We start from the raw sequence: 12,997 nt of genomic DNA, 5'->3' as shown, positions 1-12,997 counted from the left end.
ATCCAAGATGAAAACTCTCGAGATCACCAATAACAAATGTTTGTACCAAACTTCATGGGAATCTGTCCAATAATTTTCCGCTTCCACCAAAGTTTCACACATTTCCGTCTCTAGAGAATTCTTTTATTGATGCAGAACCGGTTCATGATGGTCAACCCTCCTGCTCCGTGTCTGTGTCGGTCTTAACTCTCTGCAAACACAACATATTAGAGCAGGAATATATTTGATGCATTGAACGCAGCCTCGTTAAGGGCTGAGGAGCATCGACTTGGGGAGGGGGGGGGTTTGTAGAATCTGTTGTTTGAATCTGAAACACCCTAAGAGAGTATTGATCCTTATTGACTGCACCAGTGCATGTGCAGCATTTATTTCCCCCACAATAATAACAGTGTTGCTGATCAATTTTCAAGTAAAAAGAAAAAGAAACATCGACAACATTTCGCAACGCTTCGGGAGCAGCTCAACAGTCTCCTTCCTCCGTCTCCTGCGTTACCTACTGAGACTCCTCACCTGGACAGTACTGATGCCAAATAAAAAGGTACTATAAAAACAAACCACTCAGCGGTGTGTAAAATATTAACCAGATAAAAATCCATTTGCCCCCCCCCCCCCCCCAATTGTTGAACGATACACCATTTACAGTCAACGTAAGAAAATGAATGTAGACTTTTGATTTGAAAAAACAATGTATATTATATTATTTAATACAAATGAAAAAGAAAGATTTGTGATCATTTTCGTCTGATGCTGAAGATATATATAGGGTTGGTACAGAGGTGCATAACAGTAGGTGTCCAACACTAAAATGTCCCTACAGCGGTGCATCATGGGTAGTTGTTTACATCGATGAGTTGTGGAGAGACATCGTTTAATTTCGGCACTTAGAAAACAATCACAATGAATTTCGCGTCATTGTTTCATATTGAACAAAATTTACAAAGCCATTCAAACAGTCATAACTTTTTCATCAATGTATATTTTTTTTTTATCTCGTTTTGTTGGTTTTTTATAACTCAACTCCAAAAATTGAGAATATTCAAAATACACTTTAACCTCACTTCGTTCTCTTGGTATTTACAGATATGTACAAGAGACAAATTACACCCGCCCACCTCCCCGCTTTTTTAAATTTATTTTTCTTAACAACATCGGCTGAACAGGTAGTGAGATACAAAATTGTTTTACTTTGTACACATGTTTTTTTTTTTTTCTTCTATAATAATTTTCCTCTCGAGATCCCCAACCCGCCTCAAATCCAAAACCGGACCAAAGTCCAGAGAGTGACTTACCCCCTTCCCGTCCCACCCCGTCCCCCCTCCTAGCACTATATGGATGTACTGTGGGTGGCCTCAATGGCTTCGGGTATGGGTCCTGCGGAGACTGCCTGGTAGGACATTGGCATGGGTGTCTTGCCAGGGCTCTGCCGGAAGAGCCCCCCGTTGGGCGCCCTGTGTTTGCACTGCATGGTGCCGCTGAGGCTGGTGCTGCTGAGTGGATGGTGCAGGGGCAACGTGTTGCTGCCAGGGCCCTGGGACAGAGGGTGCGTCCTGCCTAGGGTCCCCCCATGGTGAGGGTGGGGAAGAGGAGGAGGCAGGCCCCCCTCCCCGGGAAGGAAGGTGGTCACAGCGAGGCCCGAGGGCGGGTAGTCCCGCATGGACTCCGGCCCCGGCATCAGAGAGGCCTGGTTGGGCTGCATGCTGCCGATGTCCAGCGCAGAGATCTCGATAGAGGGGCCGGGGATCTGCTTGTGGGCCAAGTCCTCGTCCAAAAGACTGTTCATACGACGATGCACCTGTTCCAGATTCACCTCCTTGTCCTACAAGAGGAGTGGGGGGTGGAAGAGGACAGAGGAGAGACAGGGGGAGGGAGGAGAGGAGGGAGGAGGGACACAGAGGCTGAGATTGGCGATGAGCCGGTTTCTCAGACTGTTTCAGGTCTGCTGGTTCTCAAGCTCTCATTGTTTTGTGGCCTTTGTTTTGAATTGACGGACTGCTGTCACACAGCCTCTAGTTTCTTTTTGTCGCCACAGAAACCAATTTGTATGTGCACCTTGAAATCAAACTTGGCCAGCGAATATTAAAGGTTTGATGTCGGGAGAAAAACAATCCTGGAGCCAAACGGACTGAAGGTGGTTTGTTGTAAAGCTGTTAGAGGCTGCAGCGGTTTCTTTTAGTTTCTCCGAGTGTAACAGGATATCTCAAGGTTTTCATGAATGCATTGGGAGACCTCTGCTGAAGCAATGATTGATTTCTGATTGAATCTGAATCTTGAATTCCTGCTTCTTTTTAGCTCCAAGTATAAAACAGGCAGAACGTGGGTTAAACGAATTCAAGTGAGAAAACCTGGTGTTTCGGTCTAAAAGTAAAGTGAGTTGTTGAGTTTTGTCAGATATTTTTGCCTTTTTTACGCAACTGAACCTTAAAGTATGCTCATCTACGTTTGCCTCGCCCTCTGTGGTGTATTTCTCCGCGCTGCCCTTCAAGCCGGAACACTCTCTGCAGCAGGATCAGAGATTTGGTTCGCTATCAGAACAATTTAATCAAAACATTGGCTGACACTGCATCTCCTGCTGACTGCAGCCATGCATACTTGTTAGGCATTAATAGACACTTGAGTGTTTCCCTGTTGAACCACAGGCCTGCCTCAGTATACTGGGTCACAGGAAGGTAAAGGACAAGGTGTAAAGACAAAGACGGGAGGCGTGACTCGCATATCAAGTGCCTGATCTGAAATCTCTTCACGTCTCTGTGTTTGCTGCTGTGTGAATGAAGCCTGTTGATGTCAGTTATTCGGAGAGAATTTTAAAAACAACCTGCCACTTTACAGCAAACGTACAAAGTCAGTGATGTCCCTGAACGCAGCGTGGCTTGGCTCCAGCATTGGATTCACTTCAACTCAGAGGTACAATGATATTAGTCACAGTAACTCATCACAGTGACACAAGTGATATTCAGAACAATGCACATGACACATTTACACTGTATATTAATACACAAAGATATTCAGTTATGTTGCCAGGATTTTAAATCCCCCCCACCCCGACGCCCACAGATCATTTACAGGAAAGAATTTAGTCGATTTAGATATTTCTTCCGATTTTAAAGTAGTAATCCTTAAGATTTGCATGATTTCAAACGCAATATTATAATATAATAATATAACGTAATATCAAAGTTGTTCTTCCTCTCTTAACTTTCTCACAGAGAAGATGTTTAAGGCGGATTTGTGATCAATAAATGTGTTTCTGGGACCTGTGTTATAATTATTAAACCTTCAGTATCCACCAAATCAACCAGGACTGACATCTTAAGGATTAAAACTTTAAATATTTATTTAATTATTAATTTAAAGACTACATTTTCCTACATTTTGGCAGAGAACATTTTTACAGATTTTTTCATGTATTTCCTAATATAACAGTTATATTTAAAAGCACTATGTTATTGGTATCAGCCTTTTAAAAATGCCACCATGTGCAATGTTAGGCCTTCAGCTGCAGCCCTGATCAGCAGGAAAGCAAATAATGAGTTAGTAGAAATAAAAGGAGTTGTGGTGAGTCTCTGGAAGGCAGACGAGAGGCAGCTATCACAAGCAAAATGATCAAAGTGCCTTTAGCATTATGTCTTTATGTTGAGGTAGAGTGGTGTAGAGAGCACTTCCTGTATAATAGCCTGCACAGAGAGCAGCTTGTGAAAGCACACTCGAGGAAACCTTAGAGTCTCTGTGCATCTCCATCCACTGTGGTGCACTACTGCTAACATCTGTGTGCAGCCTCTGTTCAAACCTTAAAGGAACACATAAACATACAATGTGTTTATCCACGAGGCCCGAGCACGTCTCAGTGATCCCTCTGCAGTCTCCGAGAGCTCCTCTCGAAGCCAATTAAAACATCTCCGTTCAGGTTATTGTTTCACGACTGGCATCTCATTAAAAATATGTTTTCAGTGGCGTCAAACTGGAGGCTAGCCTGAATAAATATATGCCTGGGATTAAAACCTCAGCCGGTCGTTAAAGACAGACTGGAGATGTAAGTGCAGAGGAGGAGAATACCAGGCGTCTGAAAGCCTCCATTAATTTGGAAAACAAACAGCTCTTTTAATGAGTGCTGCCAGTGGGGGGGATTTTAAATCACTCTCCCTCCTGTGACTTTGCAAACACTGCAACTGTTGAGTGGGTTGTGCTCAAGTGATAAGAACACTTTCTGGCTCATTTTACAACAGACTGCCTCTGAGATCAACATCTCTCACTATCAGATGTGTTTGTCTCCGCACAGTGACCTCCTCTGAAGTGGACGTGTTCTCAGCGGTCGGCTCACACGTTAGTGATTGAAGCTAATTATATGGTTAATTGGTGTTTAACTGAAGCTCTGAGAAAATTACAAGTAACAACCTCTATTAATAGCATTACATCGTGATGTGAAGCAGTCCGCTTAACCTTTCTGGCTCAAACCTGCAAAGCTACGGTCTGTACACACAAAGCTAGCTTGTTAGCCTGCTGACCTGCAGCATCATTAAAGCTGCGGTCATGAATTAAATGAAAAGTGCACAGCCATGCGAGCTGTGAGGCATTACTCAGGCACGTCGGTGCTTTGAGCTCAATGCTACCGTTAGCATGCTTACAATGACAATGCTAACGTGTTGATGGTGTAATGTTTACCATGTTCACCATCGTAGCTACTTAGCTGTAAACGCAGAGTGCAGCTGAGGCTGATGGGAAAGTCATTAGTGTTGCAGGTTTTGGTCATAAACCAAAGTGTTGGACGTGGTAGAAGTGGTTTGACATTGCCGTTCCTCGAGACCCGCCGCTAGCTAGCACATCTGCTTCTCTCATTGATTTTCTTAACATGTGTCTGACTCAGGCAGGATATATTAGACACTTACTTTAAACTCAAATCTAAACTGCTGCAGAACTTCACTTTGTAACATGTAGTGTGAATGTTAGTTCAGGAGGTTTGCACAGGTCACATGTAAACTCTCTTATTGGTGTTCTGATTGGTTCAGCCTCCTACATCTCGATGCTTTTGAGACGACTGAGCTTTGTGAGATGTAGCCTCTGCCAGTTATTCAGGTGGCTCTCCACTGTTCTCTTTGTGAGGCTCATTTGCGAGTTAGCAAAGTTGCATTACAAAAGATTTATGTACTTTGGTACTTAAGTTTCTGCTTCCAGAGCAATTCTGCCTCTGAGAGAAATGTCTGCGGTTTGTCTAGTTTGCTCTTTGCACAGATACTTATTTTCCAATTTGAGGATAACACTTGTGCTAGTTTATAAAGGCCTATAAATAATAGTAATTGTTTTATAATAGACATGCATGAAAAGGCACTAAGCTTGTTTGCAGGCTTCTTTGTCATTTCCATCACAGTGTGACCGTTATTCTTTCTGCTCAACACGTCAACAACATGTAAAAGTGACGTCAGCCCTTATGAAATGTGTTCACACAGTTAAAGATGACCAACGGAAACAAAGCAAGGAGAAACAGAAAGGCACTATAAGAACCAGAAGGGTTTCTAATGACGGAGGGGTGCAGTGTTAAAGGTGGAGCAGCCAAGGCCAGGTATCAATTTGAATTATCATTTCGTCTGCAAAGAGCAGAAGTCCAAATTCAAATCAATTGCATTAAAGACCAAGATGTCTGTTTCAGGTCCTGAACCAAATCCATTTGGGCCAGTTCCTTCTTATAGAGCTGAAACGTCTGGTTCTGGAGATAATTCCCTCTTTTTCTGATCTGGACATTTATAATTAGCTTGATTGGTTTTATCGGTGGGAGTTTTGAATGAGAAAATGTCTGATTTAAGTTTTGTTTTTAATTCCAAAAACGCTTCTTTGTTGAGTTTAAAGAGCCACATATAAAGATTATTAAATATTAATGTTTTTAATTAATGTTTAAATGGAGTAAACAAAGCTGAGTTTAGAAATGTAATTCTACTTAAAACCCGCTTTGTTTTTTAATATTTACTGAGAGATTTATTTCCAGAACTCAGGTTTGAGGCACGTTTCTGCTGCGCTGTAGATTTACAATTGAAAAACAAAACAAAGGACCTTGGCGATGGCACAGATGTGTTTTTTGTTGTAGTTTTTATTTTTGATAGTTGTATAGGAGGTCTATTCTGACCTGTATCAATAGCTTCTGCTTCATCCCAGCCTCTCTCTCTGTCTGTCCAAATGTCCCTCCTCCCCTCCGATGAAGCAGTTGTAATGTCATTATATGTCAATGGACCAGAAACCCTTGCCAGTCTGTAATCCTTAGTAACCTGCACGAGATCATAGACAGTCAAGTGTAAATAAAAAGGATAGATGGAGAGAAGGAGAGGAGATAGGTAACACGGGCGTCCACATTGACATATAATTTGCAATAAGACGTGACACAGTGATAGTACCAGGGATTATGGACGGGGATGTTGGAGACAAATCTTATTGCTAAAGGGCGACACACCCAAAGTAAACTGTCTGCTCACACTTTAGTTTATGGATCCACGTCAAAGCTTTGCTTCCACTACGCCCCCCTGTCACATGACACAAACCTGCCTCTGCTGTGTTCGGCACGAGGTGAATGTTGGAGGTAGAAGTGCAGGTCTGAGGTCAGTTCATGTTGCCTTGGTGAGTGCTTGGAGTGTCCCAGGTCCACACTATATACTGTTACTGCACGCTTTACACGTCCTGCAGACGTTCCGACAGTTTGCTCCGTGTTGTGCACAAAGCAACCGGTCTAATGTTTGCACTGACTGTGGAGGCCGTCCTGCACGCTGTTCTCGTGCACAGCCGTAAAAAGAAAACACAGTTTTGCAAAACTTGCAGAAAAGTGACAACAAGGTTGCAGCAACGTGTACAGAAGTTATTTAAAGGGTGCAGCTGCAGGACGTACGTCATGGGGGCCTTTTACATCGCTAGGATGCACGGCTGCATGTAAATGGGAATATTAGTGGAATATTAATTCCCATGAGCATGCAGAACGTTAACGATACTCAATCTACTGCAGAATCTGGCCCGACAGCGGTCCAGGCTTTAACTCGCCCCCGGCCTTCTGGTGCTTCCTGCAGAAGTGTCCGCCGGGCAAGTCGAGTATCTTTGCTGGAAATATGGACTTGTTTTGAATAACGGTAACAGCTGGAACATGTTGTGCATGTAAACACAGTCAGAGCAGGATTTTAAGGGGTCATCGGATTATTTAGTTTTTGGGGATTTGAACTGCCAAAGTCATTTTTTCACACTTTGAAATGGCAGCAAGTAGTTAAATCATATTTGATTTTGAATGTGTTCCGTCCTGATACCTGTAACAGCCTCTCTGTGTGGATCCTCAGGCTTTAACACAACTTTGATTTTCTAACTTTGTAAAAGAAAATGTACCAAAAGGGTTGGGCCCATTGTTACCAGATCCAGAGTCTGTAGACTGGAGTCAGAGTCCACACTGCCAGCGGTGTTCAGGATGTAGTGTGGCACTGGGACACATCTCTGTGCTTTAAATCAGCTGCATGTGGAGGTTTGTTGATGATGAGTTCACTTTGGATTCTGTTAATTGATCTTACAGTTCATTAATATGGATCGGAGTGCATTAATGATTAATTAACTTTGGACCCTGTGAAGGTGTAACTGTTATGTGTTTGCATTCAGGAGGCACTTAGTGAAGCTGCAGTAGCAGCGCTGATGGCGTCGCTGAATGTTAAACGCTGAGCTGTTCAGATGCTCTTTAATAAATGACTCTGTCTGTCGACGTCTCAGAAGGATCTCACAGTGAAACGTCCGAACGTGTGCGGCGCTGATATCTGTCCTGCTAATTATAATCTCTCTTCACAACCCGGGGGTGCAGGAAACTAGCAAAGCCTCACTGTAGGAAATGAGTTTATAACAATAATTCAATAGCGAGCACTTGAATGGCTACATGGCACCGTGGGAATGAATCATTAAAGTCTTGGGGTGCACTCTGATGTTTCAGCAGGGAAACACGCTGAGAGCTGAATCCCGACTTGCTCGGCTAATTCGACAGCGGTTGCCTCGGGGAAAAGATTCCCGAGTGCATCGAGAAGCTGTAGTTTTATGAGCGTATTAGTAAAAGGTAATGGTCAAGTGGAGTGTGCTGTGTGCAAAAACAGATGAGCTCTGGTGTCTGGAGGTTCAGGACGTGGTGGGTGGGGAGCGATGGACGGATAAAAGAAAAAATGGAGGAGGGGTAATAATAAGAGACCAAATTTGATTTCAATGAGTGTCCTGGGCTGATGTGGCACAGAGCACTTCTCCCTACTCTGTCCCCCGGCTCTCCAACACTAACTTCCCTAAACCTCCCTCCTCTACAGCTGGGTGTACTGGAGCTCCACTAAGTCGGGGCTCGCGTCTGCGGCTGGATCCTTAAAGTAGAGTGTGGCAGTGTCTTCCCCCTGCTGGCCCGTCCGCCGCGCCCTGTGCTCGGTCACCTCTTTGGGCTGCTCCTGGCGGCAGCGATTGCTGTTCCACCAAGCCTCCAGCCCGGCCACCAGGCAGGCGAGCAGCAGGCCGGCGGCCAGGATGCAGAAGACGCCGGCGAAGCTGTGCAGCTTGAGGGAGCGGCCGTCGGGGTGAGCGCTGGCGTGGCTATTGAGGTCGCAGCGGCCGGTGCGAGGCCACCACTTCTGCTTCATGATGTCCAGGTCACCTTTCTCCTGCAGCTCCAAGATCCTGAAGAATAAGGAGAAGGAGAAGGAGAAGGAGAAGGAGGAGGAGGAGGAGAAGGAGTAGAAGGAGGAGAAGGAGGAGGAGGAGGAGACGAAGGAGAGAAGGAGAAGAAGGAGATGGAGAAGAGGAAGGAAGAAGGAGAAGAAGAAGGAGAATAAGGAGGAAGGAGAAGAGGAAGGAGAAGAGGAAGGAGAAGAGGAAGGAGAAGGAGGAGAGGAGGAGGAGAAGAAGAAGGAGGTGAAGAAGAAGGAGGAGAAGAAGGAGAAGAAGGAGAAGGTGAAGGAGAACAAGCAGAAGAAGAAGGTGAAGGAGAAGGAGGGTGAAGAAGGAGAAGGAGGAGGAGAAGAGGTGAGGAAGGAGGAAGAGAGAGAAGGAGGAAAAGGTGAAGAGGAGAAGAAGGAGGTAAGAGGAGGCAGAGGTGAAGGAGGAGAAGAGGAGATAATGAGATGAGGAGAGGAGAAGAAGGTGAGGAGGAGGAGAAGGAGAAGGGGAAGAGGAGAAGGGAGCAAGGAGAAGAGGAGAGGAGCAGAGAAGGAGAACAAGGAGACGCCGCAAGGAGAGAAGAAGGACAGAGAAGAGTCCCCCGAAAAGGAGAAGGAGAAAAGAAAGGAGAAGAAGAAGCGAAGAAGCAGAAGAAGGAAGAAGAAGGAGAGAAAGAGAAAGAAGAAAGAAGAAGAAGAAGAAGAAGAAGAAGAAGAAGAAGAAGAAGAGGTGAGTCAAGAGCCACTAAGCACAAACTAAAGTTGAAGCCTCGTCAGCTGTAATCTTCTTATACATAATCAACGATGTGTTCAGAGCTGCAGCTCTTCATATTACAGGGAACAGAATCAAATACAAAAGATTAAAAACAATCGTGTGGAGCATTAATTGTAATCTTGTTTGCCGCCTGAGAAAACAATCAGTCTTTAAGTGTTTTATTTCTCAACGCAGCTGATCATTTGTGTCACAATGAAGATGAATTGATGAATGAAGTGAATATATAAGTATAGATATATATATTAATATATATATTCATATATATATATATATATATATATATATATTCATATATATATATATATATATTCATATAGTATATATATATATATATTAATTATTATATATGTATATATTCTATATTATATATATAATATATATATTCTATTCATATATATATATATATATATTCATATATATATATATATATATTCATATATATATATATTCCTATATATATATTCATATTATATATTCATATATATAGATATATAATATATATATATATTCAATATATATATATTCATATTCATATATATATAGATATATATATACTATTATTAGAGGAAGAGGCAGAGAGAGAGGCAGAGAGAGAGAGAGAGAAGGTGAGAGAGAGAGAGAGGCAGAGAGGCAGAGAGAGAGAGAGAGGCAGAGACGAGAGGAGAGAGCAGAGAGAGAGAGAGGCAGAGAGGAGAGAGAGAGAGAGAGAGAGAGGCAGAGAGAGAGAGAGGCAGAGAGAGAGAGAGGCAGAGAGAGAGAGAGGCAGAGAGAGAGAGAGGCAGAGAGAGAGGGAGAGAGAGAGAGAGAGAGGCAGAGAGAGGCAGAGAGAGAGAGAGAGAGAGAGAGAGAGAGAGAGGCAGAGAGAGGGAGAGAGGGAGATAGCAGAGCGAGAGAGGCAGAGAGAGAGAGAGGCAGAGAGAGAGAGATGCCGAAGAGAGAGGCAGAGAGCAGAGAGGCAGAGCGAGAGAGAGAGGCAGAGAGAGGCAGAGGAGGCAGGAGAGAGAGAGGAGAGGCAGAAGAGAGAGAGAGAGGCAGAGAGAGAGAGAGAGGCAGAGAGAGGAGAGGCAGAGATGCAGAGCGAGAGAGTCAGCATATATATTCAGTAGATGTCAGATATATGCAGATAGTCATAGAGATGCAATTAGAGTCATGGAGTATATATATAGCATATATAGGATAGAGTCATATATATTCATATTCATAGATAGTCATAGTCATATATATATATATATATATATATAATATTATATATATATATATATATATATATACATATATATATATATATATACATACGAACTGAGTGATTGCGGCGACGTTCCAGGAATAAAATCACAAAACCAAATCTATGGGTGGAAGATCTTCCAGGTTGTAACTCATGTTCAGCGCTGCTGTGCGTTGACTCTCGGAGTTACTTTAGCAGTTCATTCAAAGTCTACATTCTCACTATCAATAGCACCAAATTGAATTGTTGTCTTTGTGAAACTACTGACCTGTGAAATAAAGCATCAGCACTATTTACAGTGTTTCCTGGGAATCATCCAAACAACTGAAGCGTTCTGCTCGGCCGGACGGCAGCAGCGGAAATAAGCTTCTGAGAATGAACCTCGGAAACAGCCGTCACAGAACAATGAGCACGAGGTCCAAGTGTGAGAACGCCAACAACTTACATCTACTTCAGAAAGAAGTCTGTGTCTGTGAAGCTTCCAAGTCTTCTGTTTACACACAGAAACTTATGTACGAACGACATCAGTAAACATCTCATCCACGATGAGCTTGGAGGACATTTATCTGGAAGACGATGTCCTTGTTCTGCAGAGCTGCAGAAACACTTGAGCGAGGAACAAGTGACGGCAGGTAAGAGAGAGATGAGGGAGAAGGTGGAGGATCTGAGCTGGAGTCAGCGTGCACGGGTTCCATCTTGTTCTCCATGTGTTGAGTAATGAAGTTAATTAAACAAGCGACCACAAAGCACAATCTGCTTTTAGCTGCCGTCGAAAAATCTGAGCTCAATTTTCTGCATTTAATCTGCTAAACTCACCATGAACATGTTGAAGGTCAGCCCCCCCCCATAGTTGTGCAGCACAAATGAGCGGCAGCAGCAACACAGAGGTTATTAATGGCAGGATTATCAAATGGAAACCCAGGACCGAGGTAATGCAGCAGTTCTGGGACTCGGTTTAAAGATAATAGCTTCCGCTGTGAACAGAAGCTCTGCCCTCCACGTAACACCCTGACACGTTATTCCTGCTCGTCCCTGAACGCGGTGCGGCGGGGACGCCTCGGGCCGGTGGACGCCTGCTGAACCGGGCCGCAGCAAAGACTCCATTAATAACTGGAGGCTTTGTCTCCATTCAGCCTCACAAATTAATCCCTGAATAAACACAGAAGTGCTTAATTAAGGAGGGAGTGTGAGGTGCGGGGAGAGGCGACGCCATGGTTGGGAAACGCTCCCCCGGGGCGCACGATGAACACGAGGGGAGCGGAGAAGAAAACTCTTCACACCACGTGGGAAACAGAGACAGTCACGAGCCTGCGCGGTCTGAAGCGTCGCGTTCATAAAGATGTTTGCAAAATGTGGTGAGGAGAGCGAGGGAGCGGACACGCGCCCGGCTGCAGGAGTGAGTGACATGTTGGTGCGGAGTGCGAGGGAGCGGACACGCGCCCGGCTGCAGGAGTGAGTGACATGTTGGTGAGGAGAGCGAGGGAGCGGACACGCGCCCGGCTGCAGGAGTGAGTGACATGTTGGTGAGGAGAGCGAGGGAGCGGACACGCGCCCGGCTGCAGGAGTGAGTGACATGTTGGTGTGGAGAGCGAGGGAGCGGACACGCGCCCGGCTGCAGGAGTGAGTGACATGTTGGTGCGGAGTGCGAGGGAGCGGACACGCGCCCGGCTGCAGGAGTGAGTGACATGTTGGTGAGGAGAGCGAGGGAGCGGACACGCGCCCGGCTGCAGGAGTGAGTGACATGTTGGTGTGGAGAGCGAGGGAGCGGACACGCGCCCGGCTGCAGGAGTGAGTGACATGTTGGTGCGGAGTGCGAGGGAGCGGACACGCGCCCGGCTGCAGGAGTGAGTGACATGTTGGTGTGGAGAGCGAGGGAGCGGACACGCGCCCGGCTGCAGGAGTGAGTGACATGTTGGTGTGGAGAGCGAGGGAGCGGACACGCGCCCGGCTGCAGGAGTGAGTGACATGTTGGTGTGGAAAGCTCGGCTCTGCTCACACCGTCCTTTGTGTTCACATCTCCATTAGCTGTCGGGCTCCAACCGCAGCGTCGCGACTTGTGTTTATCCTCCCCACAGAAAGTCACACGCTGGTTTGTGAGCACGTGCGGCCGACATCACGCTGTGAGCAGCTGTATGATATCTGCCCCCCCCCCCCCCCCCCCGCTGCGTTTTGCTCCACTCACCATATCCCAGAGACACCCGAGAGGCCCGGTGCAGCACCGGAGAGGCCCGGTCGGAGAGGCCCGGTGCAGCACCGGAGAGGCCCGGTCGGAGAGGCCCGGTGCAGCACCGGAGAGGCCCGGTCGGAGAGGCCCGGTGCAGCACCGGAGAGGCCCGGTCGGAGAGGCCCGGTGCAGCACCGGGGAGAGGCCCGGTA

General features: G+C 45.7%; 1 protein-coding gene across 1 annotated transcript in view; it reads right to left on the bottom strand.

The window, feature by feature from the left end:
• Positions 1–688: 688 nt before the first annotated feature.
• LOC115024424 (glutamate receptor ionotropic, delta-1-like) overlaps positions 689–12,997 on the bottom strand; it is a 198,116-nt gene continuing 185,807 nt past the window's right edge. Inside the window, exons 14-15 of the mRNA XM_029455944.1 lie at positions 8,403–8,643; positions 689–1,816 (exon numbers count right to left, since the gene is read on the bottom strand). Coding sequence (XP_029311804.1) covers positions 1,325–1,816; positions 8,403–8,643 — 733 coding nt within the window. The 3' untranslated portion in view covers positions 689–1,324. The remainder of the gene's footprint in view (positions 1,817–8,402; positions 8,644–12,997) is intronic.

The sequence above is a fragment of the Cottoperca gobio genome, chromosome 19, assembly GCF_900634415.1.
Source record: "Cottoperca gobio chromosome 19, fCotGob3.1, whole genome shotgun sequence".
Lineage (NCBI taxonomy): Eukaryota > Metazoa > Chordata > Actinopteri > Perciformes > Bovichtidae > Cottoperca > Cottoperca gobio.
The sequence above is the reverse complement of the archived record's forward strand: the minus strand, read 5'-3'. Positions and strand labels throughout refer to the sequence as shown.